The sequence below is a fragment of the Polypterus senegalus genome, chromosome 13 (genome assembly GCF_016835505.1).
Source record: "Polypterus senegalus isolate Bchr_013 chromosome 13, ASM1683550v1, whole genome shotgun sequence".
NCBI lineage: Eukaryota > Metazoa > Chordata > Cladistia > Polypteriformes > Polypteridae > Polypterus > Polypterus senegalus.
The window spans coordinates 142,368,098-142,395,659 of NC_053166.1; the positions used below are offsets into that span (position 1 = coordinate 142,368,098).

General features: G+C 42.7%; 1 protein-coding gene across 1 annotated transcript; it reads left to right on the plus strand.

Annotated features, from left to right (window-relative positions):
- The first annotated feature begins 5,947 nt into the window (after nucleotides 1–5,947).
- Nucleotides 5,948–26,593, plus strand: fscn1a (fascin actin-bundling protein 1a). Its single transcript, XM_039776127.1, has 5 exons — nucleotides 5,948–6,969; nucleotides 20,256–20,412; nucleotides 21,792–21,913; nucleotides 23,510–23,677; nucleotides 23,833–26,593. Exons 1-5 carry the CDS (start codon nucleotides 6,147–6,149, stop codon nucleotides 24,033–24,035), a joined length of 1,473 nt encoding a protein of 490 aa, XP_039632061.1. The 5' UTR covers nucleotides 5,948–6,146; the 3' UTR covers nucleotides 24,036–26,593.
- Nucleotides 26,594–27,562: the final 969 nt, after the last annotated feature.

Genomic DNA, 27,562 nt, shown 5'->3' on the forward strand with positions numbered 1-27,562 from the left:
ATTCTGCAACTGTTTATGATGTGGGCGGCACAGTGGGTAGTGCTGCTGCCTCGCAGTTAGGAGAGCCGGGTTCACTTCCCGGGTCCTCCCTGCGTGGAGTTTGCATGTTCTCCCCGTGTCTGCGTGGGTTTCCAAAGTCCAAAGACATGCAGGGTAGGTGCATTGGCGATCCTAAATTGTCCCTAGTGTGTGCGGTGGGCTGGTGCCCTGCCTGGGGTTTGTTTCCTGCCTTGCGCCCTGTGCTGGCTGGGATTGGATATAGCAGGTTGGAAAATGGATAGATGGATGTTTAAATTGTACGTTCTAATGTTATTTATATGTGATGTTGTCTTATGTTATAAGCAGCTCCAAAGCTACCAAGATACATTTCTGCACAGGAAGTACTGACAAATGGCTCTAATTCTGATATAATGTATTTGTGGCAGAGATGGCCTCATTCTCGTACCAGTCCAGTTCCTTAGCCATTAGGCCACACTGCTTATTAGTTGTGAGGATAAATTCTGACAAGGAACAATTTAATACTCAAGACACAGACAACATGGTAAGAACTTAATTCATGATAATGATGACATGCCAGTCAGCCCCTGAGGTCTACGTTTGGAATCCTGTCCTCCTGTTTTTTCATTTATTAACAACTAAGGTCTGTTCTCAAAACTTGCAGTGTTTCCCAATCCTCCACCCTACCCTCTCATCCACTCCACAATGTCTGTGACTCTCTGTCCTCAAGCATCCTTACCTGCTCGTCTCATATCGACCTTTTCCCATTCTCTCCCTCTGGCAGCGGGACCTTCCCTTAACACCCCCACTTTCTCGGAAACCTATTTTAGTTTGTTTTTCTCTTCACCTAAGAACCCCAATCTTCAAAACGTTCAGTTTAGGATTGTCCATCGCCCTTATTCTTCTCCCTGAAAGTGTTTTGCCAAAGGGCTGTCCGCTGATTCCCTGTTGCTCCTTCTGCCGGGTGAGATATCTCAGCTACTTTTTTGGACATGATTTGGGAGTGACCCCCCATCCCAGCTTAGTGGTTATCTATTGCCAAATTTCTTTCCACTCTTTTTCACATTAATATCTCTTCCTTTCCTTGAATGTTTCTCTTACTGGTCCTCTCGTCTCTTTCTCTCACTTCTTTTATCCAGCGTAGGCTGCGCTGTCTGGGCACAGTACCTGCAAAGACCTTTTTAGCTTCTCACAGGAAATCTGAACTTTCAATCTCCTTTACATCTTGTCAAACCTCATTTTTTCTTTCTTTCTCAGCAGTGCTGATCCATGGCTTCATATATTACAAAATGGCGTGCTCTAGTGGAAATTCTGTAGAGCCGGATGACTGGTGGTTACTGTCGCTCTGCTCTTCCTGCTTCTTAAATCCTGGCTCTGTGGGGTCTGATGTTTGGGCTGCGTTTCCTACTTCTCTGGCCATTTTCTTTTTACCTTTTGGGCAGAGCAGATTTTGTGGGTACGTGGGGGTTTTCTAATGACCTCAATGCATTTTCAGTTTTCTTTTGACTGTTTTATTGGTTGAGAAACCTGTAGGTGTCATTATTTCTATTTCTCATTAATGCTATTTAAACTTTAATAAATGTTTAATCACACAAATAAAAAGAACTTTTACATATTCACTTCAGTTCAAGAACATGCCCCTGTAAGGATTTGTTAACTTATTAGGTCATAATAATACGATAAGAGGAAGACAGTTTCTTCACTGGCTGGCCTAGAAAATAAAACATGCAATATTTAAAATAGCTTCTCTCTTATGTAAAACAAAAACATAGAAAACCCTAATAAATAACATTGGCCTACCATACAGTTCATGTTATTAAAGCCTGCCAATATTTTGTAAATAGTACCATTGTTTTCCTGGATGCATCTGAATGAATAGATCATTGTATGAAGATACACTTTCCATTTTGTCCAGGCTTTCCCAGCTCACAGCACAAGAAATAATGTCTTTCATGTGACACATCCTGCTTGCTCTGTCACTGCTCGTTTTTCTTGCATTACTGTTCTGTACAAGTTTGTTTCTGCATGTTTAAAAAGCAAATAAAATACATGCCTTAAAAATGCTGCTTAGCAACAATCTGTGTGATTTAGAATGTACTATTAAACATGCTTCTGTATAATGCATAACGGCCTTTTACTGCAAAGCTCAAACCCCATTGCAAATTCAAAGAGTCATCCTGTAACAGCCCATTTTAAGTGCCAGCAGTGGGATTGTAGAAATATGGCAACAGCTATGTGATTGGGTACGTTATTCTGCATAAAAAGATAAATATAAAGGGACAATAATAAGTGTCCAGTACAATAAGAATAGTTTGAACCATATAGATTAACCTGATATTTAGGACTGAAGACAAATGTCCACTGTGAGAAGCCAGGCACTTATAGCAAATGACTGGCACCTACCACAAAGAATTAAACCTCAAGACAAGAGGGCAGAGAGACTACTACATTGCTCAGCTCAGTAATGGATGACTAGATTGATGGAAGGTTCCAGAGAAGTGCAAAGCAGTGCATCTGCTGCCTCACAGATCTAGAGTTCATGTTCTAAATGCTGCCCCCTGCTGTTGTGTGTGAGGCATTTGCGCTACCCCTATGTATCTGTATGGGTTTTCCTCCCACACCCATAAAGATTTGCTTGGTAGGTGGATTGTTGACTTGGAATGGGCCTAAAAGAGTGAGTGTGCGTGTGTGGGGGCCATGCAATGGACTGAAGCCACTGACTCCTGCTTTGTGCTGAGTGTGGCTTGGTTTGGCTCCAGCCTCCTACAACCCTGAATTTTATTAAAAAGGTTTGAGAATGTATGTGTGCGTACAAATTGATGGAGAGAAGAAACTCATAACACAAAGACACACAAGAATACCAGGGACATGCAGTGTCTGGCATTCATTACAAATAAATGGAGCAAAAACAAAAGGAGATGAGCTAACCAGTGATAGATAGATAGATAGATAGATAGATAGATAGATAGATAGATAGATAGATAGATAGATGTGAAAGGCACTATATAATAGATAGATAGATAGCTAGATAGATAGATGTGAAAGGCACTATATAATAGATACATAGAAGTGAAAGGCACTATATAATAGATAGATAGATAGATAGATAGAACTGGATGTCAACATATTCCAACTGAACAAACAATATTTTGTATACTGTCTATTTATATATGCATCTCAAGGCTCTTTATAAATACAAAGCTATAGTGCAATTTACATGATTGTGCATTAATTTTGTATTATATGCATGTATTTTATATTGTAGGCATAAAACTTATAAATACAGTGTGTGTACACATAGATAGATAGATAGATAGATAGAAAGAAATTAAAGGCACTATATAATAGATAGATGTGAAAGGCACTATATAATAGATAGATAGATAGATTTGAAAGGCACTATATAATAGATAGATAGATAGATAGATGTGAAAGGCACTATATGATTGATTGATAGATAGATAGAACTAGATGTCAACATATTCCAACTGAACAAACAATATTTTGTATATTGTCTTTTTTTATATGCATCTCAAGGCTCTTTATAAATACAAAGCTATAGTGCAATTTACATGATTGTGCATTTATTTTGTATTATATGCACATATTTTACACTGTATGCATAAAACTTATAAATACAATGTGTGCACATAGATAGATAGATAGATAGATAGATAGATAGATTTTTTAACATATAAAGGACAGGGTAGTTATAACATGAGCCTTGCATTTTAAAGACCATAAGATGGCATTCAGTAGAAATAAATTATATTGTTTGATGTGACGCCTGCCACTTTAAGGTACAGTGGTCAGTGCAGCTTCCTGTGAGCTCTGTGGATCAGTTGACAGTCACAGTCTGTGTAGAAGTTGCACATTCTCTCTGTGTCCATGTGGCTTTTTTCTGGATGCTTTGGTTTCCCTCCATTTTCCAGTAACTGATGATTCTAAATGAACCCAAGGTAATGCTACTAGGGCTCCATTATACCAACGGCAATATGCCATTATAATGCCTCTTTCTGATTGTGACTGTTTTTTTTTTTTTAATATTTAGCCAAGTCAAATGTTTTTTTCTGTTTAGTTTTATTTCCTTTTAGCTATTCTGGTGTGTATTTGAGATGGGGATTGTTGTTTAGTATAATATAGTAATCTATATTTTTATTGAGCTTTTGTAAAAGCTAAATTTCCCCCTGGGGATATATAAATTATCCATTGTAAATACAAAAAGGCAGACAAGATGAGGGGTTGGGGCACTGAATGGTGAACTCCTTTTTAATCAAAAAAAAATGTGAAAAAACAATATTGACAAATAATAACTGATGCGGTCTGATGATGTTTTTTCAGACACAAGACCAAATTGTGACAAAAGAGTTATGGTGGTAACATTCAATTTAAGATGGCCCCACAGAAAGGGGCTGGTCCAAGGTCGCCACAATGGGAAGTGGCATTAAGAGTCCTTGTGTCATCATCACTCTTTTGATCTGTGGGCAAGAAGAAAGGAGTGGAAGTAAGTGACAATGCCAACCCTTGACTTGGGGTGGAATTACCATATAATAATCCCCAAAGATGTCTACTATTAGTGCATGTGTGACACTATCTATCTATCAATCTATTTATCTATCTGTGTAATCAGAGTCTTTATAGTTGTCCATGGCAGTGGGCCCTATGATTATCGACACCCCCATCCAGGACTGATTTTGCTTTGTGCCCACCACTCTGTAACAAGCAAAGCAGATTCAGAAAGCCATGTTAGCCCCATAATCCAAAATGTGTACCTATGGATGTAATATGTGTTCAGTTATGGCATACTTTTTTTGTGAGTGGTTCTTTTTTTAATAGACAATTTGCATTATCTGTGAAAAATGATGAACGTTTAACAAAGACATCTGTTATTGAACAGAAAGGCTGTTGTGCAGTCACAGTACTAATCAAATTTACACTTGGAAGAAGACTTGCAAGTGTGCAATGACACTTCACTATCTGCCTAGTGCACTGTGCATAGTCAGTGTTATTTGTGCCTCATAGATAAATATTAAATACATTTTATATCCAACTACTTTGACATTATTTAATAATCATTGCCATCATTTGGCAAGACTGATTTGTTGCCTGTGTTTGTGATACCAGTTCAGGTATTTCTTAATCATTCTAAGTATTTTTTATTAATAACTATGCAGACTGGTGTTTTGTGTCCGATGTGATTTTTACCCGAAACAGACAGACATTTTTCTAACTCCTAGGGCTGGCAGCACTGTGGTTTCAACTGAAAACAGGCAGCTTAAAGACCAAAACATCCCAGTGTGTGCAGGTGGGCAGGCTTGGTTTGGGAAGGCTGAATGTTTTCAGTGCAGGCAATCCAGGGATTGATTAGACCTATAAATAAATCCATTGCTTGACTGTACTCAACCTTCTGTGTGATTTTTGGTTTTTACTTTTTAACAAATGTTGTCAATTTTGCATGTGTTTCAGATCTGAGTCAGACCACTTCTGTCAAAGGGTTGCTGTAAAGCAGTGTAGTTCTGCTGGTTAGGCACCAATGAGAATTGAAAAGTGTCAATTAGTACAAGTTCTTTACAAGTAACTCACCTTTTTGTTAATAAATGTTGTGTCATAAACTGAACAGAAAAGTAATACAAATCTGTGCTGGTATTTTACAAAGTGAACCAGCCACTCATTAAATGAAGGAATAAGTGATAGAATTAGTCAAATCAAGAGGTTTCATCACAGTGACTGAGCTTGTTCATCCCTTGAGTTTAGGCACACACTGCTATTATTGTATGTGCTGCGCTTTGATGATCAGCTACAGTCCGACATCTCTTCAGCTCATCTCTCGCTTTTCTCCCCCTCAACTCCAGCCTGCTCCGGCTGCTGCAGACTTTCATTGAAACAGCGTCGTGCGGTTGAAGGGGGTGTGGTCGCGCCTGTGACGTCGGCCGCCATATAAAAAGCACCGGCTGGCGCTTCATCAGCAGGCTGTCTGGGGTGGTAGAGTCTGTTGAAAGCTGCAGTCGAGCATCATAATCGCATTGCTCCAGGCTCGCTTAATAACTATTCAGTAGAACCAAACAGTTAAAAAAAAAACAAACAGAACGTCTCAAAAAAGCGTGCAAGCAACGGCCTATTTCAATTAAAATCACGCATCTCCAGCAAGCATGACGGCAAACGGGACCAGCGACCTGGTGCAGATCCAGTTCGGCCTCATCAACTGCGGTAACAAATACCTGACTGCCGAAACATTCGGCTTTAAAATCAATGCCTCTGCCACCAGCATGAAAAAGAAGCAGATCTGGACGCTGGAGCAAGAGGGAGAAGATTCCAATGTGGTCTTCCTGAAAAGCCACCTGGGCCGCTACCTGGCCACTGACAAAGACGGCAACGTAACCGGGGACACTGAGAGCCCGGGAGTCGACTGTCGGTTCATTATCATCGCTCATGATGATGGGCGCTGGTCCCTGCAGTCCGAGCCGTACAAGCGCTACTTTGGCGGGACCGAGGACCGCATAACCTGCTTCGCCCAGACTATCTCGGTTGCCGAGAAATGGAGTGTCCATATAGCCATGCACCCCCAGGTCAACATCTACAGCCTCACCCGTAAGAGGTACGCCCACCTGAGCAGCAAGCAGGAGGAAATCGCTATTGACAGGGATGTGCCCTGGGGGGTGGACTCTTTGATAACACTGGTGTTTCAGGACCAGAGATACAGCATCCAGACTTCTGACAACCGCTTCCTCAAGAATGACGGCACGCTGGCTGTGAAGCCAGACAAGACCACCGGCTACACGCTTGAATTCCGCTCAGGGAAGGTGGCGTTTCGGGACTGCGATGGGAAGTATCTGGCGCCCTCTGGACCCAGCGGCACCATGAAGTCGGGCAAGAACACCAAGGTTGGAAAAGACGAGCTGTTTGTCATGGAGCAGAGTTACGCGCAAGTGGTTCTCACCGCGGCCAACGAGAGGAACGTGTCCACCAGACAAGGTGTGTATACGTGTGTGTGTGTGTGCGCGTGCAAGCGCACGTGGAACGAATCGCAGCGACCGGACACACGGGATGTGTTGGCCCTCTGCGAGACCCCTCGTGTCTCAATCCACTAATGAGGCGCAATGCAATCTGCCCTCATTGATTGTAGCAGTGTGGTTGCTGAAATGCGAGGGCGCGCCTCACAAAGCCGCGTTGGCGCAAGTTGATGAGTGGGGGCGGGGTGGAGGGTTTACGAACGGGGGTGGGGGTTGATTTTTGGTACTTATTTTACTTACGTTGGATGGCCATATGGGCAAGTGCGGAGCTAGGGGTTAAAATGAAACCTCCTAGGTGATGCATGCAGATGTGCTCAGAATCCGTTATTTGTTAGCAACGACCACCTTGGCCTTTAACCAAATAAAAAAAAAAAATGGATTGTGCTTTGGTGAAGGGGTACCCACCCCCGTATTTTTTTTTTCGGAATATAAACTGAAGGCGAAGGAAAAGACTGTCTCCCTGTAAAGCACCCCAGCGTTGGGGCTAAGCCACCGTAGGATCCAGTTAGTCACTCGGTACCCCTTTGTTTCAGATTATCCTCTCGACACTTCAAGGTGCTTAAAAAAAAAAAAAACACACGTGGGCATGCGTTAGCTGAAACAAAGCGGATCAGGATGGACCAGGTCTGCTGCTTTCAGTCTGTTGTCCCAATTCGCCAAATCCGTTTTTCCATACCAGAAAAAATATAATCACTATACCGTGGCATATAACAAAAAGAGCTCTGCGGTGAATCATGCGCCCTCACTCGGTGCCAGTTTCCCATACGCCTGGTAAAATCAGCATTTGTGCGTGTTCGCGGGTAAGACGGGAGAGGGGTGGTCTTCGTGTTGGAAAATGGCTGTCTGTGGCTCATCCCTTTTGTGCGAGTCTCGATGAAGCTTTTAAGCTTATTTGTGCCCAGGGTAAGGGGGCACGTTCATTTCTGGCTGCGGGCTTTTATTATGGCCCCTCTGTTTATTATTTAACTGCGAGTTTGATTCAACTTTATGTTCCCAGCGTGTGCCAAAAGTGGCATTTTTTGAGAGAGTATCTCATGTTCCGCCCGATTATACATCAGTGTAATCCAGGCGAATATGGCGTCTTGCATGGAGGCAGACAGCCCAGCATACACTTTATAGCTCCTATTATATGGAGCTAAATAACACCAGCTAGTCAGAACTGAGACTAACTAGCATCAAATATATAATGCTTTTCATTGTGCTAAACAAATCCACATAGTCCAACAGTAAGTTGTACTCCAGATTTGAGACTGCCCAGCATGACGTTTATAGTGCCTTTCACTGTGCAAAATAAACACCAAATCACAATTCCAACAACTTCGTGAATAAACTGTTTTTTGCATAATCAAAGTGCATTTGTGAAAGGCATGCTTTTGATGTTCATCAATTTTTAATAACAATTTGATTAGATTGCTCCCTGGTTCAAAGTACTCCAGTCGTGGCGGTTGGAGTAACGTCAGCTTTTCACTTTTTTTTTCTCTCCCCTTGGATATTGTCTGTCAACTACTCTCAGTGATCCCGGTGGCTTTGGTAATGTCTGTTCTAGACCATGATTTTCATTTTTCGGTATTCACTTTTTATTTTGTCCCTTAGCAGCTGTTTTAGGATGAGGGCCCATAATCCATTTTGAAAAGTCCCATACAGTGCCATATTCCTAAAGATGAGTCAAACTCTACGACCTGATCCTTGGCAACCCCTGTGTCAAACATGTCGTCTGCGTTTTCAGGGCAATCGGACCAATCAGGATGTAAGTTATGGTTAGGGAAGGGGATGGGTGTGTCCGGATAGGAAATGGAGACATACTTTTTTATGTTGATCTGTTTGTGCATTCATTTTTGCTGAGATTAAATGTAAAGTAACCATTTGCAGTATGGATTACACTGACGTGATGCTATTGTGCCCAGGTGGTGGTTTTATAAGGAATATTTTATTGTCTTGTGTTGCCCAATGGGTTGTACTTCAGTTTTGTCATCTGTTGATTTGCTGGGTGGGGAATATTAAGGAATTTAATTGAAAGGTCTGAATGGACATTCGAGTTTTAAATGACTTTACACTGAATTGTTGTGGTCCTTGTAATCTAGTGCCTCCTGCTGGCTCAATGTGGCACTGCTGAGCCAAGCTAGTGTGCTAACCCAAACCGAAGGTCATTTTGGCTTTGTATGTCATGCAAGTGAAGGGGCAGCAGATTGCAGTCCCTTCCAGTGAAAGAGCACAGCCACACTTGTCACCGTCTGACTGGTGAAGAGGTGGGTCATTGCTCTTGTTCCCTTCACTCATTTGGACCTGTCCTGAGATTTGATTTAGTGGTAGTGTTGTGGCCCCTTAATGTCTGAATCATTTTCTTGTTACGGGGTTGTCAGGTTTATTTTTCTGGCTGCCAGTGGAAAGCCATGTGCTGGACCATCTGGTGGAGTTACCAGTGTTTAGGCACATATGGAGCAAATGAGGGGGTGCTGCCCTGGGTATCTGGAATGCTCATGTTTGACTGGAGGGTAGCTATTTAAACATTGCGTACCCCTAGGATAAGCGGTCATCGGTGCCCTCTTACTCTTGTACTGGCTGTACTGTGTATAGCCCACCCTCCCACTCTCCTCCATTTTCTGCATGTCGCCCATTTTTATTTGCATCCTCCTCCTCCTTGGAATGTGTGCTCTATGCGTATCCAGGGCTCAGACTCTCTGCACCGTGTCACCTTTAAAACCCTAATAAATTGTCCATTTTATGTCAAATCGGGCTGGTATTTGAAATTCAAGTCCAGTCATTCTTTGAGGAGGCGGATGATGCCACGGCTGCTGCTTCAGAGGGGAACAAAGGAGCTGTGATCTCTCCAGGGTTATTCATGTATGGCAGCTGGCTGGGCCTCCAGCTGTACCCGCTGGAAACGCCAACACCCCCCAACCCCCCAATTAGTTATACTTGTGCTGTTATCAGAAATAAAAAACCTCAGTGTGAGCGTTGCCAGCTGTGGGCAGATTCACATTTTGTATTTTTTTCTGGAATAGCATTTTAAAAAAAAATTGAAAGAAAGCTTGCAATGTCACAGCAGAATGTAAAAGGCGAAGAGTCCACACGCTTGGGGAAAAGGAAATGCTCTGTGCCGAATTGGAACCGCATGGGGGGGTGGCAGGGTTAGATTGTGCTCAAATTACAGGAATATGTGAGGCTGCTACGAGTTCCTCTTGAAGTGACTTGTCGACGGCTTCTCGGTTTCTTTAAGTAACTGCAGCTGTGGGGGTGAAGCGTTCAACTTGGTAACCCATAATTTTACATGCCGCCCTTCATTTTTACACTAAATCTTTGAAACGAGTCTTCTGGAAGTTTAACATTTTTGAGTATAAACTCATTTTTTGTTTCTTTTAACAAAAGTCGGTTACAAGTCTCAAATGTAGTCAGCCATTTTCCAACCCACTATATCCTAACACAGGGTCACGGGTAGGGGGGAGAAGTCTGCTGGAGCCAATCCCAGCCAACACAGGGCGTAAGGCAGGAAACAAACAAACCCTGGGCAGGGCGCCAGCCCACCGCAGGGCACACACACCAAGCACACACCAGAGACAATGTACCTAACCTGCATGTCTTTGGACTGTGGGAAGAAACCCACACAGACACGGGGAGAACGTGCGAACCCAGGTCTCCTTACTGCAAGGCAGCAGTGCTACCACTACACCACTGTGCCACCCTCTCAAATGCAGTACTGCCTTTTATATTTATGTTGTCAAAGCAGTAGCAACAATGATTCAAGTCACTTGTTCATGTGTTCGGTGTCACGACTGAAATGGCAGCCTCATTTATTACAGTGCAGTGATCTTCACCACTGGTGGCTTCATTGTCTTGATTAGTTGGTTTTTATGGCCCGGTTTATCCCAAGAACAAAGCTCTGCTAGGTTTGAATTGGATACTCTTTCCTGTAACTCCCCCCCCAAAGCCACTGACCAAGGCAGGAGCCCCTCTGTGTCTCCTGAACTTGCATGCAGCAGATTTGCTCACACACCCGCCCAATTATACTTTCATTGGCTGTGTTTCAGGTCATCCCTAAACCTCACCCTAAGGTCTTTGGGACGTATGCAAACCTGGAGAGTACCCACACGGACATTGGAAGAACATGCCAACTCCATAAAGGGCTGGTCTATGTTGTGTCTTTGTGGATAGTATTAACATTTTACAGCATTATTGTACTTCCTGAGAGCTCACAGCACCCATTTCTTTGTTCTGTTTTCATGCCTTTACCATGGCGTTGAATTGACTGTGCCATGGGAGCTGACCTGTGAGTCGCCATGCCACCCATAAATGTGTGTTAACGACACATTAATACATTAATATTTCATGGTTGTCACTGTGCAGCTGCTGTATGCTTTATCTTCTTGAGGTACTGTGGTAGGGGGTGGGAGGCACTTTGCATTACCCCAAGGAGTGTTACTAACTAGCCTTGCTGTGAAGAGGGGCTCTGGGGTCCAAGTCGTGATTCTTTGTATGAGCCTAGTGAGTTAGTTTGTCTGCTGGGTATATTTTTATGTATAGCACTTTTCATAAGAGGCTACCTCAGAATCCGAATAAAGAGTTGCTTTCTGGATGTAGGCGAAGTCCAGGATGAAGTCGGCTTATGGGGTTCCTGCCTTTTGGGGCTGCTCCACACCCAAGTTCTACTATGTGTGAGTGCAGCTTCACGTGGCTCCATAAGGATTGTGTGGAGAGGGCAGACGCAAGAGAAATAAATGGGTGCATAGTTGTTGGATTTGGTGGGGACTGGTTGGGCCAAGAGTGGTCCGCTCTGAGTGGTATACCATTACTAAACTAGAGGCCAAATTAGAGAGTCCTGTCTTTGCCTTGATCCTATGCCTAATTTTCCAAGCACCCAGTCAGGGTTTTATTAAATTTTTAATGGTCACATCTGGGCAGCGGCAATTGCATACACTGGCAAGCATTGTCTCACCTCAGCAGGAAGGTGACACAGGAAGCTTAAACAATTGGGGACGCTCCATATAAGGCGATGGCCTCCTAATACTCTGGTGCTCTGCAGTGTTCGCCTGTAGGCTGTCTTAACGTGGATACCTTGGAATGTGTGTGCAGTTTCGTACTTTATTTTGGGAACTAAAAGGCTCAAATAATCACATTGTATTTCCCATCGTTCATATTCTCTGTGTCTTTCACTTTCCTTCTAGTCGATTTTAAAATCTAACTTATTTGGCATGTTTTGGCAGGTTGCTGTGCACCTCCATGGTTTTGCATTTCAACCTCCACTGTTCAGATTTTGTTTTTTTCTGTTGTCGTCGTGTGACTGGGAGGTGAGCTACAGCATAAGTTCACCAAAGTGATAGCAGGAAAGATCTGTGAAAGCAAAAAGACACAAGTTCTCAGTGTTTTAAGTTTCCTGTATAGACGAGCAGCTGTTTAACTGACAAGCTTGTCAGTTAATCTTTATTACCACATTGTCAGAGTCTATGAAAGTATGAATGTTTGCAAAAAATGCCACTCTGCATGATGGGACTCGAGGCCTCTGTCAGACTTGCAGTTTGAGGTTAGCACAGATCAAAAGGGGGCCAGTTCTGTTTGGATGACGTGGCTTGGGGTGGGATTTCATGTAAAAGCTAGAAAGACCGGAGGTGTCAAAGTAACACCGTTCAGTGACATGTTTTGGATCCCTAAATCTTTAGGGATTTGATGGTGCAGAGGAACAAGTCAGGAACTCTAGAAAAGTGAGACCATAGTGCAACAAACTGGTTCATATAAATGGTGGAAAGAGATTATTTTATGTGCAACTGGAATTGGGCTGCATTGGGTCTTTGCAGGTGGTGTGTTAAAAGGGTAAAAGGTGTTAGTTCTCAGATGAGGGTCTTGATTGTTTAACATTTTGATGGGTGGCTTATGGACTTTGGAGAAACTCCTTGACATTATGTCGGCACATCAGCTAAAAGCAAAAGTGCTGTTAGAGAGGCTTAACCACAGAGTTTCTTTTTTGGTGTCAAAGTAGTTGTACAAAGACTTGGCCATGGAGTTTGGATCATAAAACAGTTGACATTATATAAAGTTACATGAGCCCCTGTTCTATGTGATCGACAGCAACGTAGCTTTGCTGGAAGGGCATTGCAATACATAACTAAGAATATAAATGCACTTTTGTTTTTAGTATTCTGCATGGCCTGGGACAGAAGTACTGGTAAGTGCTGCTTCATCACGGATCCAGCATCCTTGTTTTGAATCCTGCGCTTTGTTTGTCATTCATTTGGAGTCTGCGTATTCTCTCAGTGTTGATGCTATAATGGAGGGCATGAATGGGCTGGCATCAACATTGAGATGGTTGGTAGTACCTTTCCCGGACAAAGAGGTTGGAAAGGTAGAAGGGACACTGGAAAGAAAATCTTTCAGAGCAATAGTACACTGGGAGGCAGGAACTCCCTGGCTGTTGGACCCCTGGAGGGCTGCAAAGGAAATGTAGTCTTAACAGACAGCCCTGTTTGGGTCCTTCACGGCTTCAGGAGGGCTTTTCTACCATCCATGAGATGCATTTCATGTTTTGGTACCCTGTTGGCTTAATGCCCCCCCCCATGTTTATTTCTCCAAGTCTTCTAACTTGATTCGTATGTGTAGTGTGGTAGATAGGGGGCGCTCTCGCTCCCTTGAACCCCTGTCCACGACTCCAGACACCAGGTAAAAGTCCTTCAGTTGACTTTATTAAATTTCCACAGTGCACAAAGCACACTCTCCACCACTATACTCATAAACTCACAATAATAAATCACAATAATCACAAATACAATCCTCCAGCTCCCTGACGTGTTGCCACCCTTCCACCCAGCTCAGCTCACCGTCTGGGAGCTCCCACAGTCCTTTTATATTCCCTGACTCGGAAGTGTTCTTCAATCACTTCCGGGTCAGGTAAAAGTTCTTTTCTTCACCCCGGAAGCCCGTCGCTCTTCCTGTGACGAACTTCCGGGTCATAGGGCACAAATGAGTCTTCGGTCCTCCCTGCAGCACCCTCTTGTGGCCCCTGAGGTATCCAGCAGGGCTGAGGATAAAAACTACATCGTCCATGATTCCCTGCTGGTCTTCGGGGCACCTCCATACTGCAGGGAGGGCTCCATCTGGCGGCCTGGGGGTATTGGCCGGGTTGATAAGTCGGCCAAATATCACAGTAGTCACTAGGAGTAGGTAGTTTTGATAAGTAGGACGTAGAGTTTGGAACCCCATCATTACAGAGTGGCAGAAGAAAGTCCTGAAGGTGCTCTCTTCAGTTCTTCTCTTGCCATTGCAGATGAGACAGACTGAGAGTAAGTGAGGTGTCCTTCTGGCTCTGTTACCCCTGCCTCAGTGTGTAGTGGCGTGAGGAAGAGTATGTCTTGGTCACGCCGTCTATCTCGTCTATGGAAGTCTCTCTCTCTCTCTCTCTCTCTCTATTTCTCGCTCTCTCTCTCTCTCTCTCTCTCTCTGTCTCTCTCTCTCTCTCTCTCTAACACAGCTTTCCAACTTTGGCAGTATTGGACCTAAAATGGTTTGATAGGTGGGTTGGTATAGTTTTTGTCCTCGAGGGCAAATAAAAACTTTACAGTAGCTCAGGGATGTGTCTGCATCAACTGTAGTCCTGTACACATAGATTGCACTACTAGCAAAATGTGTCCATGAGTGTGCTGTTTCAATTCAAACATTGGGTGGTCTATGGGTGTCACTATTCACAATGCCAGCCCCCAAGTATATATAGTGGCTAGGAATGTAGCCCTCATACAAGACGAGATTCTACTGTAAACTATTATATAATCATTTTTACACTTGTTTTATTAGTCTTCAAATGCAGCATACAAAATAAAGTTCAATGTGAGATTTCAATTAAATATGGAAGAGCCAACAAAATTGGGGAAGAACTGACATTCAGGTGGCACTAAGAACTGAAACTGCTAATCCGTAGAGGATCCACCATTGCTGTTAGTGAAAGGAGTTCCTGTAAATGGCCTAGATTCGGCCAGGGTTGTACTGACAGATTTCTAGTTTAGCAGAGCTTTACAAAGTGACGTCTACTAATTCAGAAAATGAGAAGTGTTTACTTTTTAGCTTTGCTCTTAACCCATGCCCTTTTGTTTTTTGGGGGACATTGATCACACAATACTCCTGAAACCACCTTCTAATTGCTCCACCCACAAAATATTCTGTGGGTTATCTCCACATCTACTTTATATGCCTCAAAGAATTAAGGAGGAGGTTAAAGGTCAAGTTTTTAAGATGGTCTTAAGACTAGCAATGATGTATGGAGCAAAGACACAGGCAGTAAAGGGAATGCATGAGAAGTTAAATATGGCAAAAATGAGAATGTCGAGATGGATTTGTGGAGTCACAAAAAAAGGACCAACTAAGAGATTAGACCATCAGAGGTATAAAAAAAGTAGGAGAGACGTCTCGGAGAAGTAAGTTGAAGAGGTATGGAGATGTGATGAGCAGAGGCAATGAAGATCTGGGTAACAGTGTGATGTAAATTGAAGTACAAAGGAAAGAAAGAAAGATAGAGGCCAAAGTGGAGGTGGATGGATAAAGTAAGACGATCTGAAGGAGAAGGGCTCGACTGGCGAGGAGGTGCAGGACCGAGCTGTGTGGAGAAGGTTGATCAAACACCTCGACCCCACATAGATGTAGGAAAAGAAGAAGATTCTAGACATGAAAAGACGTGAGTAAAAGTCCCTTTTCAGTGTCTGGCCTCTTAATATATCCATCCATCTCTTAATATATATTTTTCAAAAATCCATTAAACCAGCTCATAATTTTGGTAATTGTAAAGTAGTCACAGGCTTGTCTAATTAAAAGAATTAGGCATTCATGTTGTTTGCTTGAGCCAGCCATTTTACTGCTTTATTCAGATGTAAGTGTTTGAATGTCTGGAATCGTTCATGCTGTTGTAGGTGTGGTGGTACTGCAGAGTCCAACTCCCCAGGATATTGATTTTGGCTCCTGTTTGCCCACAACCTCAATCGGTTAATTTCCCGGTACATTCTTGGGATTGTACGTGTTTCTGAGAGAATGCACACCATTGAGGGGTTGAAGTGAAGTAAAGCCAGCAATAGGTATGCTGCAATGGAGTGGGGCCTCCTTCCTTACCCCCCAAGGTATGCAGATATTCTCCCACCTTGAAAGGCTGCACAATGTTGACTGGCCTTATGGTTGTGATGTAAGGCCTCGGTCTCTTGCTCACATCCCCAGCATAATCAGAGTTCAGATAAAAGCTGAGCTCTAAATTTCTGCTTGTGGCTTTGCTGGAGGAAGATAATGGGAGCGTCTAGTTTTTTATGTATTTTGTAAGAGAACTATGAAGGTATGTATAGCAGATGTGCAGCCACAAGCTGCATCTCCTTATGAAAATGAAGGAATGGGATCGATTTGGAGGAATGCCACTTTCCCAAGTGCTGACTTAGACGTGCTCTTGCCAGAATGTGAGAGCGCCAGTATCCGGTCCCAGCTTGTTTAAGCTCCTCTTCGACTGGACCAAATTCAATTTTATTATGTGCTTTTTAACATGTGCTTATGGCATCCTTGGATGCTTGGTGTAGATACCTGGTTTTTTTTTTTAGTTAATTGATAGCTTGAGTTGCTGTCCACAGAATCAAAATGGAGACATGCTTTCCAATAAGTGGCTCTTTAAGTAAAACCGGGCAAGGGGGCTTGTGTTGTATCTGAGCAGAAATTGTGGCCTACTATTTTCTCTCTTGTATGCTTGTTTTATTAACCAGTTTAAAAAAATATATATATTAAAAGCCTTTGTGCTTATGGTTAAGATTATTTGAGGTTGCAGTGTCCTAACCTTCTACTTAAGGCTAATTGATGCTGCCTGCAGCCATGCAAGGAAGTCTGGAGCTGTAGGCATCTCTTTACTGTTCTTAATAAGATTCCAGAAATGCTCGTGTGACAAATGGATTCCTCTCCACCAACTGTCTATGCCATCTCCCTTCAGAATCCAAGTTTCAAAGAAAATGGATAAGTTTGTGAAATGGCTTCACCTACCCTCTACAAAATCGAAAGCGCAGGAGCTGATTGTACAGCAGGGACACACACACACAGCATGAGGTGACAACAGCCAGCTTTGTAGGCGTGTGGCACATCATGTCTGGTGAAGTGTGTGGGAGTCTTTAGACGCTGCAGCTGCACGCCAGTGTTTTATATTTAAACCCAGCATGTCCGGCTTGTTGACACTCAAGTCTCCCTCCCCATTTGTATTCCAGAATTTCTTTATTCTAGCTGGCAGTGTGGTGTACTGGCAGAGACCCTGGACGTCAAGGCTGCAGGTCCAATTCTAGCTGCTGACTCGTCTCCGTGAGCTGGTTATTTAGCCTGCCTGTGGGACTGATGTTAAAAACATGGAAACTAAACACAATATCTGCACTCTTCTATCACCTTGGGATGGCAGTTCACAATAGAAGTGTTTTGGGTAAAAATGTAGCTTGCTTGTATAGCCGGTCTGTGTGTCTGACAGAAGTGCTTAAAACACAGAATTGCTTCTGCAGGCAGTATGGGAATGTGGAGAAAGACCTGGATTTCAAACCCTGAAGTGGTGGGTTCAAATCCTACTAATGGACACTAGGTGACCATGAGCAAGTCACTTCACCTGCTTGTACTCCAACTGGAAAAGGAGAAGCAATGTAATCAGTTGTACCTGAAATGTTGTTGTAAGTCACCTTCAATAAATTAGGTTGTCATCCAAATCAGTAAGTAATAGCAGTAACGTCAGAATGGCATCTTTTGTGGAGTGTGTTTTACAAGCTAGATCTTTACCAGCGCACTCTTCAGAAAAGTAGTGGTGTTCCCTAGAAGGTGTTATAAAGTAAGACCTCCAGTGGCTGCCCAGCTCCTCTTAGGTGTACGTTTTAATTTACTTTTGGCGCTGGGAAGTTTTCTCCACTTCAGAATCAATAGAACAGGGAGCAAATTATGGGTCTAGCCGGGACCAGGCTTGATTAAGTAGCCCAGCTACGCAACTGGACCCCTTTCAGTTAAAATATGAGCATAACACTGAAACTTTGAGAGCAGTGGACATCCAGAAATGTGATTGAATGTTCAACTGCCCTGAAGGAGTCCTCTGTTAATAATGAAGACTCGTCTCTTCTTGTCTAGCGTGACGTTCTCATTCAGTCCATGGAAAGCTTGCAGTGGGTGCAGGTTTTTGTTCTAACCAGTTCTTTGATGATGAGTGGACTCCTATCTTCATTGAAAATGCCATTTTCCAGTTTTAGCTTTCATTGAATCGATCCAGAATTGCACAGTGTGGTTGATTTGATTTTAAAAGATCTTTTTAACAAATAATAAAATGGACAGCTTGGTGAATAAGTGAATCATTTGATACACCATGTAAGCTAGGCACAACTTCTAGTGGCGTTCTCGCTATTGGGCCTCTATTTGTAATGAAACTTTTGAAACTCCATAAACTCTGCAGGTTAAGCTAATTGTAATACAAGTTCAAAACGTCATGAACATCCACTCCGCTGTTTTTGAATAATGTGTGGTTCTTGGGATGTTGGCTCTCCCAGTGAAATACCTAAAGCTCTTTGAAGCCTGGGTTTTTAAATTGCATGAGCAAGAATGCACAGTAAATATAGAATTTCATAAAAGTAGACATACTGTAGTTGTATTTGAGTGATGTGGTGGGGGACCAACACAAAACTCGCACATCACAACCACACTGTCGCTCCACTGAGTCCCTGGTGTGGAGTGTGGCCTCCTCTAAGTTGGCCTCAACCGAAACAATAAACCAAATTCATTACCATTAGCTAAACTGTTTTGGAATGATGACCTGATTTTCATTTTGCTGCATTTTAGGTTTTGTCAACAGGAATATGTGTGCACAGTTTCATTAACCTCAGCTTGGCCATTTTGGAGTAATGCTCCTTTATTTATTTATTTTTTTGCCCCCTACCTGTAACCCCCATGTAGTCTGGATGTTAAGTTGGTTCCACTTTATTATGCAAGCAACACTGCATTAAGATTGACTTGGTCAATTTGGAATAGCATACAGTTTTTGGGTTGCCCCGAATACAACTTCTCTACCTGATGACCTTTTTGAAATGCTGTATAGCCAAGAGCAGCCAATATGCAAAATTTCATGAAATCTCTTTGGATGAAAAGACCGATGACGACGCAATATGAGGGTTAAAATAAAGTCCTTAGTGTCATTTTATTTATATAAACTTAAAAGATTTCTTTTTAAGTCTTGGTTTTTTTTCTCTTTTTAAAAATTCTACTGCTTACTAATGATTATGATAAAGCAGCTTCTCCTGTTGTATGCACTCATATCTGTTAATATATGAATAAATATATAAATATATATTTGTTAATATTTAGGGGGTGAAAAAAACGACTGACTAAACATCTTGTGTAATTAATCAGCCTTTCCCTGTCTCATTTTGCAGTTAGACACTTGACTATGAAATTTATTTTTAAATTGTAGAGAGAAAATTTAAAGGGCTATCTTAATAATGATGACTGAAAATGAAGAGTACGGGCAGTAAAGGCTAAAGGGAAGCTGCTATTCCATCTGTGAAATCACCAGCAGATAACTACGTAAAACTCTTCAGGCTAAGGATCTGCGCTGGTATCCAGAAGGTTGCCGGTTCGAATCCCCGTCACTGCCAAAAAAGATCCTACTCTGCTGGGCCCTTGAGCAAGACCCTTAACCTGTAATTGCTCCAGGGGTGCTGTACAATGGCTGACCCTGCGCTCTGACCCCAAGGGGTATGTGAAAACTAACAAATTCCTAATACAAGAAATTGTATAAGGTGAAATAAAGAACAAAAAAAAACAGACATTTCAAAATAAATAAGACCGCAAACCTTAGAAACCATCCAGAAAAATGTGATGGTTTGCAAATTCCTACAAATGAAAATGGTGTTGTCATTCTGTAATGACTCCATAAAGCTCTGCGTGTACTTACTTTGTAATTAAGATAGCAGTTCCAATTAAAAGTCAAGTCGGTCTTGGCTGAAACAAAAACCCGCACCCACTGCAGCCCTCTGTGGACTGAGCTGGTTAGCGAGGGCTCAGACGGTCTCTGCTCCTACTCTGTTTCTTCCCCATTTACGTCCCCGTCTGTTCTAACACCTTCTCCCTGCAGCTTGCTCGTATTTTCTCCATGTAGAGTAGAAGCTGTTGCATTATCCAGATACCGTCAAGCCTCTTTTATGATCCGAAATGCCATTTACTTTGCAGATGATGACTTATAACCTGTTCTGTGGCTTAAGCAATTGGAGTAATTGGCTCTTGTGTCCCCCCCCCCAACCTCCACAGGAATGGATCTTTCTGCCAACCAGGATGAGGAAGGTGACCAGGAGACCTTTCAGTTGGAGATCAGCAAGGAAACCAAGAAGTGTGCTTTCCGGACCTGCACTGGGAAGTACTGGACCCTGACTGCAAATGGAGGAGTGCAGTGCACTGCATCCACTAAGTGAGTCCAGCTTGTCTCCGTAGATCGGGCTTTTGCCAGCTTGCCACAGGAGCTCTTCTGCTTGTGTTAATGTGCCCCAGGTGCCAGTCCTGTCCCTGGATAAGTAGGTGCACTTACTGGGAGTGCATCTCATCCAGATGAGAAGTTCTTATTTTAGAAATGGTTTGGTAATCATCTTTATAGGGCTTGATCTGTTCACATGGAGGATAAATGGAGAATCTGGTTTCAATATTAAAGATGGACCTCCGCCGCCAACCTACTTGGTGGCAGGGTGTCTGGCAGCCACAAATGTGGAGAGCTTGTTTGCTCTGTCTGCTTCAGTATTTGTTCTTGGCTCGGTTGTGGGCTGCTGCCCACTAATGCCTGCCCAGGCTTCATTTGCTTTTGCTTTTACAATTTTTTTGTGTACTCCTCATAAGCCTGGAGTTAAGGGGCACTCCTATTACATGGCGATTGCAATAAACTGATACATTCTTAACATCCACTGTCATCCTCAATAAAAATGTGACCCTCAAAAAACATTGAATTTGTGTCCAAAAAACCCCAAATTGATGATTAACTTGAGGCATCCTCTTTTGTTTCACTCTGAATGTAGTGCCCTGCACATGTGCAGTTGGCCAGAAGGCAGTTCATTCAACTAACATACTCGCTGAGTGCAGGCTCAGAATTACGTTGTGACAACAGGAAATCGGCAAACTATTCAAAAGTTGGCACACCAATGCACACCAGGTGAAATTGCAAGATGGAAACGAATGTCAATGACTAACCTGAATCAAGATCGTGCAGTCCTGTTTAAGTAATCCATTCATCGTCCACCATTGTAAGGCTGCTTCTGCTTGCTTTTAAGTGACATGCTGTCTGGATAAAGCAGCAGAGACCTGGCAAGTTAATGATTTGCCTAACTTGTTTTCTGCCAAGGTACTTTTGTGAGTGGTGGCAGGCAGCTGTTGTGCCACGGTAGTAGAGTTCTTGATCTAGAGGGAACACAAAACTCTGTATGGGAAGATCATTGAGTCCATGAAGCCAAGTTGTCCTACTATCTCATTCAACTTGTTCTTCAGCTACATGGCTGGCTATTTGGGTCCCAGTTTCAGGTTTTCCCATTTTCAATTGTGTGGGTCAGTTAACAGAATGTCACTGCTGTTGCCACACTAAAGCCACTTCCAGAGGTAGACTGATGGTCTCCTACCCACCATTCGAGAGGGTCATATGGGGACAGCTGTTGTACCTTGGGTGCTTTCTCTTGTGTTTATGATGGAGACGTAGTCTTGGTCACTTGTTTTGATTATAATGCTTTCTCATCATGATCATCTGCCTTACTTCAAATTAAAAGATCACCATTATTTATTATATACCTTTTTTTGCGTATTTTATTCTAGGAATGCAAACTGCTACTTTGATATAGAGTGGCGAGGAAAGAAAATCACATTAAAAGCTGCCAATGGAAAATATGTGGCAGCAAAGAAGAATGGGCAGCTTGCGGCTACCGTCGATACTGCAGGTAAATATGGATATTTTAAAATGGGGGGGGGTCCACTGATTAGACCTGGTGACTGTTTGGCTGAGCCCCTGCTTGCCATATCTCACACTGCAAGTCCAAATTGCCTCCCTCCATTAGCAGCAACTCTGGCTACGGCCACAATACAAATACTGCTTTGAAATGAAAATGTAATAAACAAAATCTATGCACCCTAGTGTTTACATATTGTTTACAAAATTATCCGTGCGCTCTCTAAAATGAACCATTTGATGTAGCCATTTGTCTATCCTGGGCATACACCCATCGGCAAAAACCAGAAGAGAAGTATCTTCTCCACTAGGCGTTCATTTGCAGCTTGCATCTCTACAGGGAGAACAGCAATGGCGAATATGAGAAATAACAACAAAAAAAAACAAAACAGATCAACTGATGAGGTAGAATTGCTATTGAGAGACAGCACGGTGGCGCAGTGGTAGTGCCGCTGCCTCGCAGTAAGGAGACCTGTGTTCACTTCCCAGATCCTCCTTGCGTGGAGTTTGCATGTTCTCCCCGTGTTTGAGTGAGTTTCCTCCCACAGTCCAAAGACATGCAGGTTGGGTGCATTGGCGATCATAAATTGTCCCTAGTGTGTGTGTCCTGTGGTGGGCTGGATAACAACAACAACATTTATTTATATAGCACATTTTCATACAAACAGTAGCTCAAAGTGCTTTACATAATGAAGAATAGAAAAATAAAAGACACAATAAGAAAACAAAATAAATCAACATTAATTAACATTGAATAAGAGTAAGGTCCAATGGCCAGGGGGGACAGAAAAACAAAAAACTCCAGACGGCTGGAGAAAAAAATAAAATCTGCAGGGATTCCAGACCACAAGACCGCCCAGTCCCCTCTGGGCACACCCAGAGGTGTATAATATAATAGAGAGATAATTTATGTATTTATTTTAAACATTTAATCCGGTCTTGATGCTACGTTGTGTTGCCGTGTGTTCCTAGTTGTGCCCAATGTGCTTTTTTGGGAAGGTTTGTTCACTCGCACCCATACTGGATGAGGGTATAAGTGGTGTGCAGCTCTGGAAGAACTACTCTGGCATCAGTAGGTACAAGAGGGGAGGGGCATAAAGAGAAAATCAAAGTATATTAACATGACCCCACCCAGCCTCATAATTAAGGTGGACTGAAGAAACTGGCATGGGTAACAGCAGTATACTTGAACAGAATCACTGTCCAATATTTAGCTTGCTTGTTTCTCTAATTCTTGTCACAGGACATTTTTAGACCCACTTAATCAAATTCAGAGTCGGATACTGAGGCTGAAGCTGATCCTGGCAGCATCAGGCACAAGCCATAATCCCTCGGGCAGATGGAACATCAGTTCTTTGCAGGACCCACCTTACATACACACGTGTGCACCAATAGGACCAGTGAAGCCAACACACCCCTCATTGAGTATATTGAGGAGAAAACCTGCAGAAATAACCAAATAGGCCGGGTCTAAAACCAGGTTGATAGATTTGTAAGACCACTGAATCACTGTGTCCCTCGTTCTAATGCTTATTTTGCTATTCTACCCCCAAAATGTGTAACTGACCATTTCATTATTTTTTTAAAGGAGAGAACGAAGAGTTTTTAATGAAGCTCATTAACAGGCCGATTATTGTCCTGCGTGGAGAACATGGCTTCATTGGCTGTCGTAAGGTTACAGGGACTCTTGACTCGAACCGCTCCTCCTATGATGTGTTCCAGCTGGATTTCCAAGGTGGCGCCTACAGCTTTAAAGGCAAGTGTGGATGTGTGTCACAATTACCATGTTATAATAAAAATGGATTGGCTCAAGAGCCTCTGCCTTGAGGGTGGCTTCATTCTTTGGTTTTGCTAGTTTCAGCATTCTGTGAGAGTTGATATCCTGTCTCTCCCCTCTTGCTTGTTTTTCAGATTCAACTGGAAAGTACTGGATGGTAGGAAACGAGTCAAGCGTGACCAGCAGCAGTGACACTCCAGTGGAGTTCTTCCTGGAATTTTGCGACTTTGACAAAGTAGCAATCAAGGCCAATGGCAAATATTTAAAGGGAGACCATGCGGGTGTGCTCAAAGCTTCAGCCGACTCCATCGACAGCTCCACTCTCTGGGAATTCTAGAAGCACTTTAGCAAAACCACTGTGGCTTTGCTTCCAGGTTTTGTTTTTGATTTCTCTTTTTTGGTGCACACAGGATTTCACAAGGAAATATTTGCAGACCTGCCATGGATCATGACTTAAACCGAAATTTCCAAAAAATTGTTTATTTGAGAACAAAGTATCAGTTGCAAGGCCTGATGGGATAGTAGATTTGCTTGCTTTTTGTGGCCTGCTGCCTTTCTCTGTCATTGTGGATGTTCCCTGCTGGGTTATCAAATTTAGGAGCAACTTGAAGGCTGGTTCATCAGCTCAGGGAGCTGCCATTTATGGACCCCCCACTTGGGGTTGTGCCCACTACCCACTCACTATGTCTGACAGATTTGCATTAACTCTGACAGGTCCTCTGCAGTCTTGTCTCATAACAAAATTCCTTCTTAAATGGGCCTATTGGCGTAAACCTTAATTATATTTTTATAAGAGGTTGGGGGGGATTTTGTTATTAATATTGTAATCTGTTTTGCCTGGGCCATGAGAGTTATACCCTCAGTCTGTCTGTTTTCTAGCAGCCTCCGCTTAGCAAGACGATCACTTTTTAAATTTTTGGTGAGGGTCCATATGGGCTATCCTGGGATTTGCCCAAAATCCTTCTTGCCAAAGTTCCCCACCCTTTTCAGGAGGCATTAACAATGTCGGCCGAAATATTTCGTCATGCAGCTATTAAGCATCTTTTTATTTCCTCCGATCCCTCGTCTGGAGCTGGTAAGCTTGGTCAAATTTGGTCTCATTGGTGGCTTCTGTTTGACATAGGAAGCCCCCACCATAGAGCGTGAGAACTGATAGAAGATAGCAATGGGAGAAAATATGTGCCATCTGAAGAGGTGCCATGCCACAAGCAAACAGATTCTGATAAATGTGCCAGGTGTTTAGCCAAGCAAAGCAAACCACACCACATGCCAATTTGTGAATGGACGTTGTGCTGTATCCTTGTCAGCCAGACTGAACTTGAGCAGTCTGTTGTGACATCCATGGCAGGGCTGCTGTCCGTCTCCGCTTTTCCTTTTTTCTTTTTTAAATCCTAAATCCTAAATGTACCCTCCTGTGATGTCCTCCATCTCTTTTTTGCAATGTATTCAAATGCAGATCTGTTCGCCAAATGCTCTTGGAAAAACCAAACCAGTGCCACAGATTTCCCCCAAACCCTTAGACCTCATCTGAGTACCTAAGGTCTGCTTTGTTTTATGCACCTTATTGGAGAAAAAAATGGGTTCAAAAACTGGAAACTCTGTTGGTTTTGGAATGCAGTATGATGGTGTTTGGTTCATTTGGAAAATTTTTAAACTGCTAGGCCTCTGGGGTGGGTAGAATGGGGAAGTATTGACTGATCTGGAGACTTGTACTTGCACCATTAACTTTTTTTTGGAAATGGGGGGGGTTACCCCTTACAAACTTTGACCATTCTAGAAACCGCTAAACTGGACCCAGTCACTAGCTTTGTAAATTTTGTAATTTATAACCATTGGACAAACTGGATCCAGTGACCCTTAAAGGGGCCATTAGACTGGAACCCAAAACTCTTTGGAACATGCTGGACTTGCTGACTGTTCTGTTAAACTGGAATTGATGATCCTTTAAGTTTGAGTGGAGTAATAGGCATTTCTAGGGACCATGAGCTAAGTCCGACTGGACTTTTTCACTATTCCAAGGCCTGTATGAAAACCGATCTGGCCATTTTTTTTTTTGCTAAGTAAGCAAACCAACTGGAACTAGCTAATCATTCGGTTAAGCTGCACTTGATGACTGGTTTCATTCAGGCTAGACTCTTGGATCAAAATAGACATCCCAACTGTTAAATATGGAGACGGACCATTTGTTAGGGTATAAATGGAACGAGCATTTTAAATAAGACTGGACTTGATTGATTCCAGTCTAATGGTCCCAAGGACTTGTAAATTGGCCCACAAACACCCAATTACAGTTTAGGTTGAACTGGACTTGTTCATTTGCAATTCAGGTCAAGCTGGTCTTGATGGGTATTCTTGGGACCAGTAGCCCTTGTTGTTAAACTGAACTCTGTGACTGTCTTGCAAGTAAACATGGATTTGGGTCCCTTATTTGTTATAGGATAAAGAGAGGTAGTCGTTTTGATTTTAAACTGGTCTCAAAATAGTTATTTGATTACCAGATTACTTGGAGAACTGTGGATCAGTTAGTTCAAACTTGACTTGATGTCCTAGTAGTTAAACTTAAAACCAGGAGAATACATTAAGGTTAAACTGGAATCATTGACTGCTTCAGGAGCTATTAGACTAGAACCAATCACCATTTGAGTTATATGGGACCTGCTGGCCAATTAAAGCCTGTCCAGAGTAGAGCTTTGGGATCTGACGACCAAGGACTGTTGGACATTGTTCAGCTTGTGCTTTGGTGCAGTCGAGCATCTGGTTGATTTTAAATGGAGACTTGTGGCTCTGTGAAAGAGTAGGCAAGCAATTTGTTCCTTGTTGAAAAGCAGAGCGTGAATTCCAGAATCAGGAAGTTGCATTATTCTGATTTGATTTTGCAAGACTTCATTTTTTTTTCTCCTGATTTTCATAAACGCACAAAGTGAAAGTGTTTCCGTCTCTCTGAAAGTCTCCATGTGTTGACTTATGACACAAGTATACTAGTCTGTGAGGCCAGCTGTCCCAACCAAAGAGTGTTTAGCCCTCCACATCAGTTTCGTGCGTTGAAACCGCACTTCTTTGAAGTTGCACAGTGTGTTCTGTCTCCTGCTGGGCAGCAAGCAGTAAAGCAGAAGACCTGGCTGAGGCAGTCGATGAGATGGGATCAAATTTAAAATTCTGACAAGAGGTTGTGCCTTCCCAGAGTGTTCAGTTTTTGAAACATTCCACTTGCCTCTGGTTTTTTTTTTTTTTTCTTTTTTTTGTAATGTGCCATTTGTATAACTTAATTCTGATGTTCAATTAAAAAAAGAATTTGCATATGAATTAAGTCCCGGGTTTGTTTGTGTGTGGTGTGTGTTTTTTTTTTTTATTTTTTTTTTTTATTTTAATTCCATTATCTTGTTCCAGAACAAAAGCATGGCCTCTGTGGGTGCAGGGTGGCCATGGGCCTGGAGTCTTCCTCTGTTTCTTGCTTGCCCCCTATGTTGCTGACGTTCACGGATTGGTCCTTTTAATCTGTGACTTCATTGGGCACCTTGCCCCTTGAGCTCATGAGCAAGTAAGCCACTGTCGAAATCCAATTTCTAAAATTCTTGCATTTACATTCTGTAGTAAAAATTCAGTTATCCAGGAGCTAGGAGAGCGCTTAGCTTGATGCCGTGCACCTTTTTATAAGCTGTCCTATCTGCGGTGGAGGGGTTGTTTCCTATTGCCTGGGGACAATTTAAAGTACTACTATGTAACCAGAAGGCCACTGGGTCACGATTGTCAGGCAGTGCTTGTCCACATCCCCACACAGTGAATTCTTGGACCAAGGGAAAGTGATTTGTCCTGTGCTATACCATTTCATTCTAGAATTGGCTTGGACTTTCCTTCAAGCCTGTA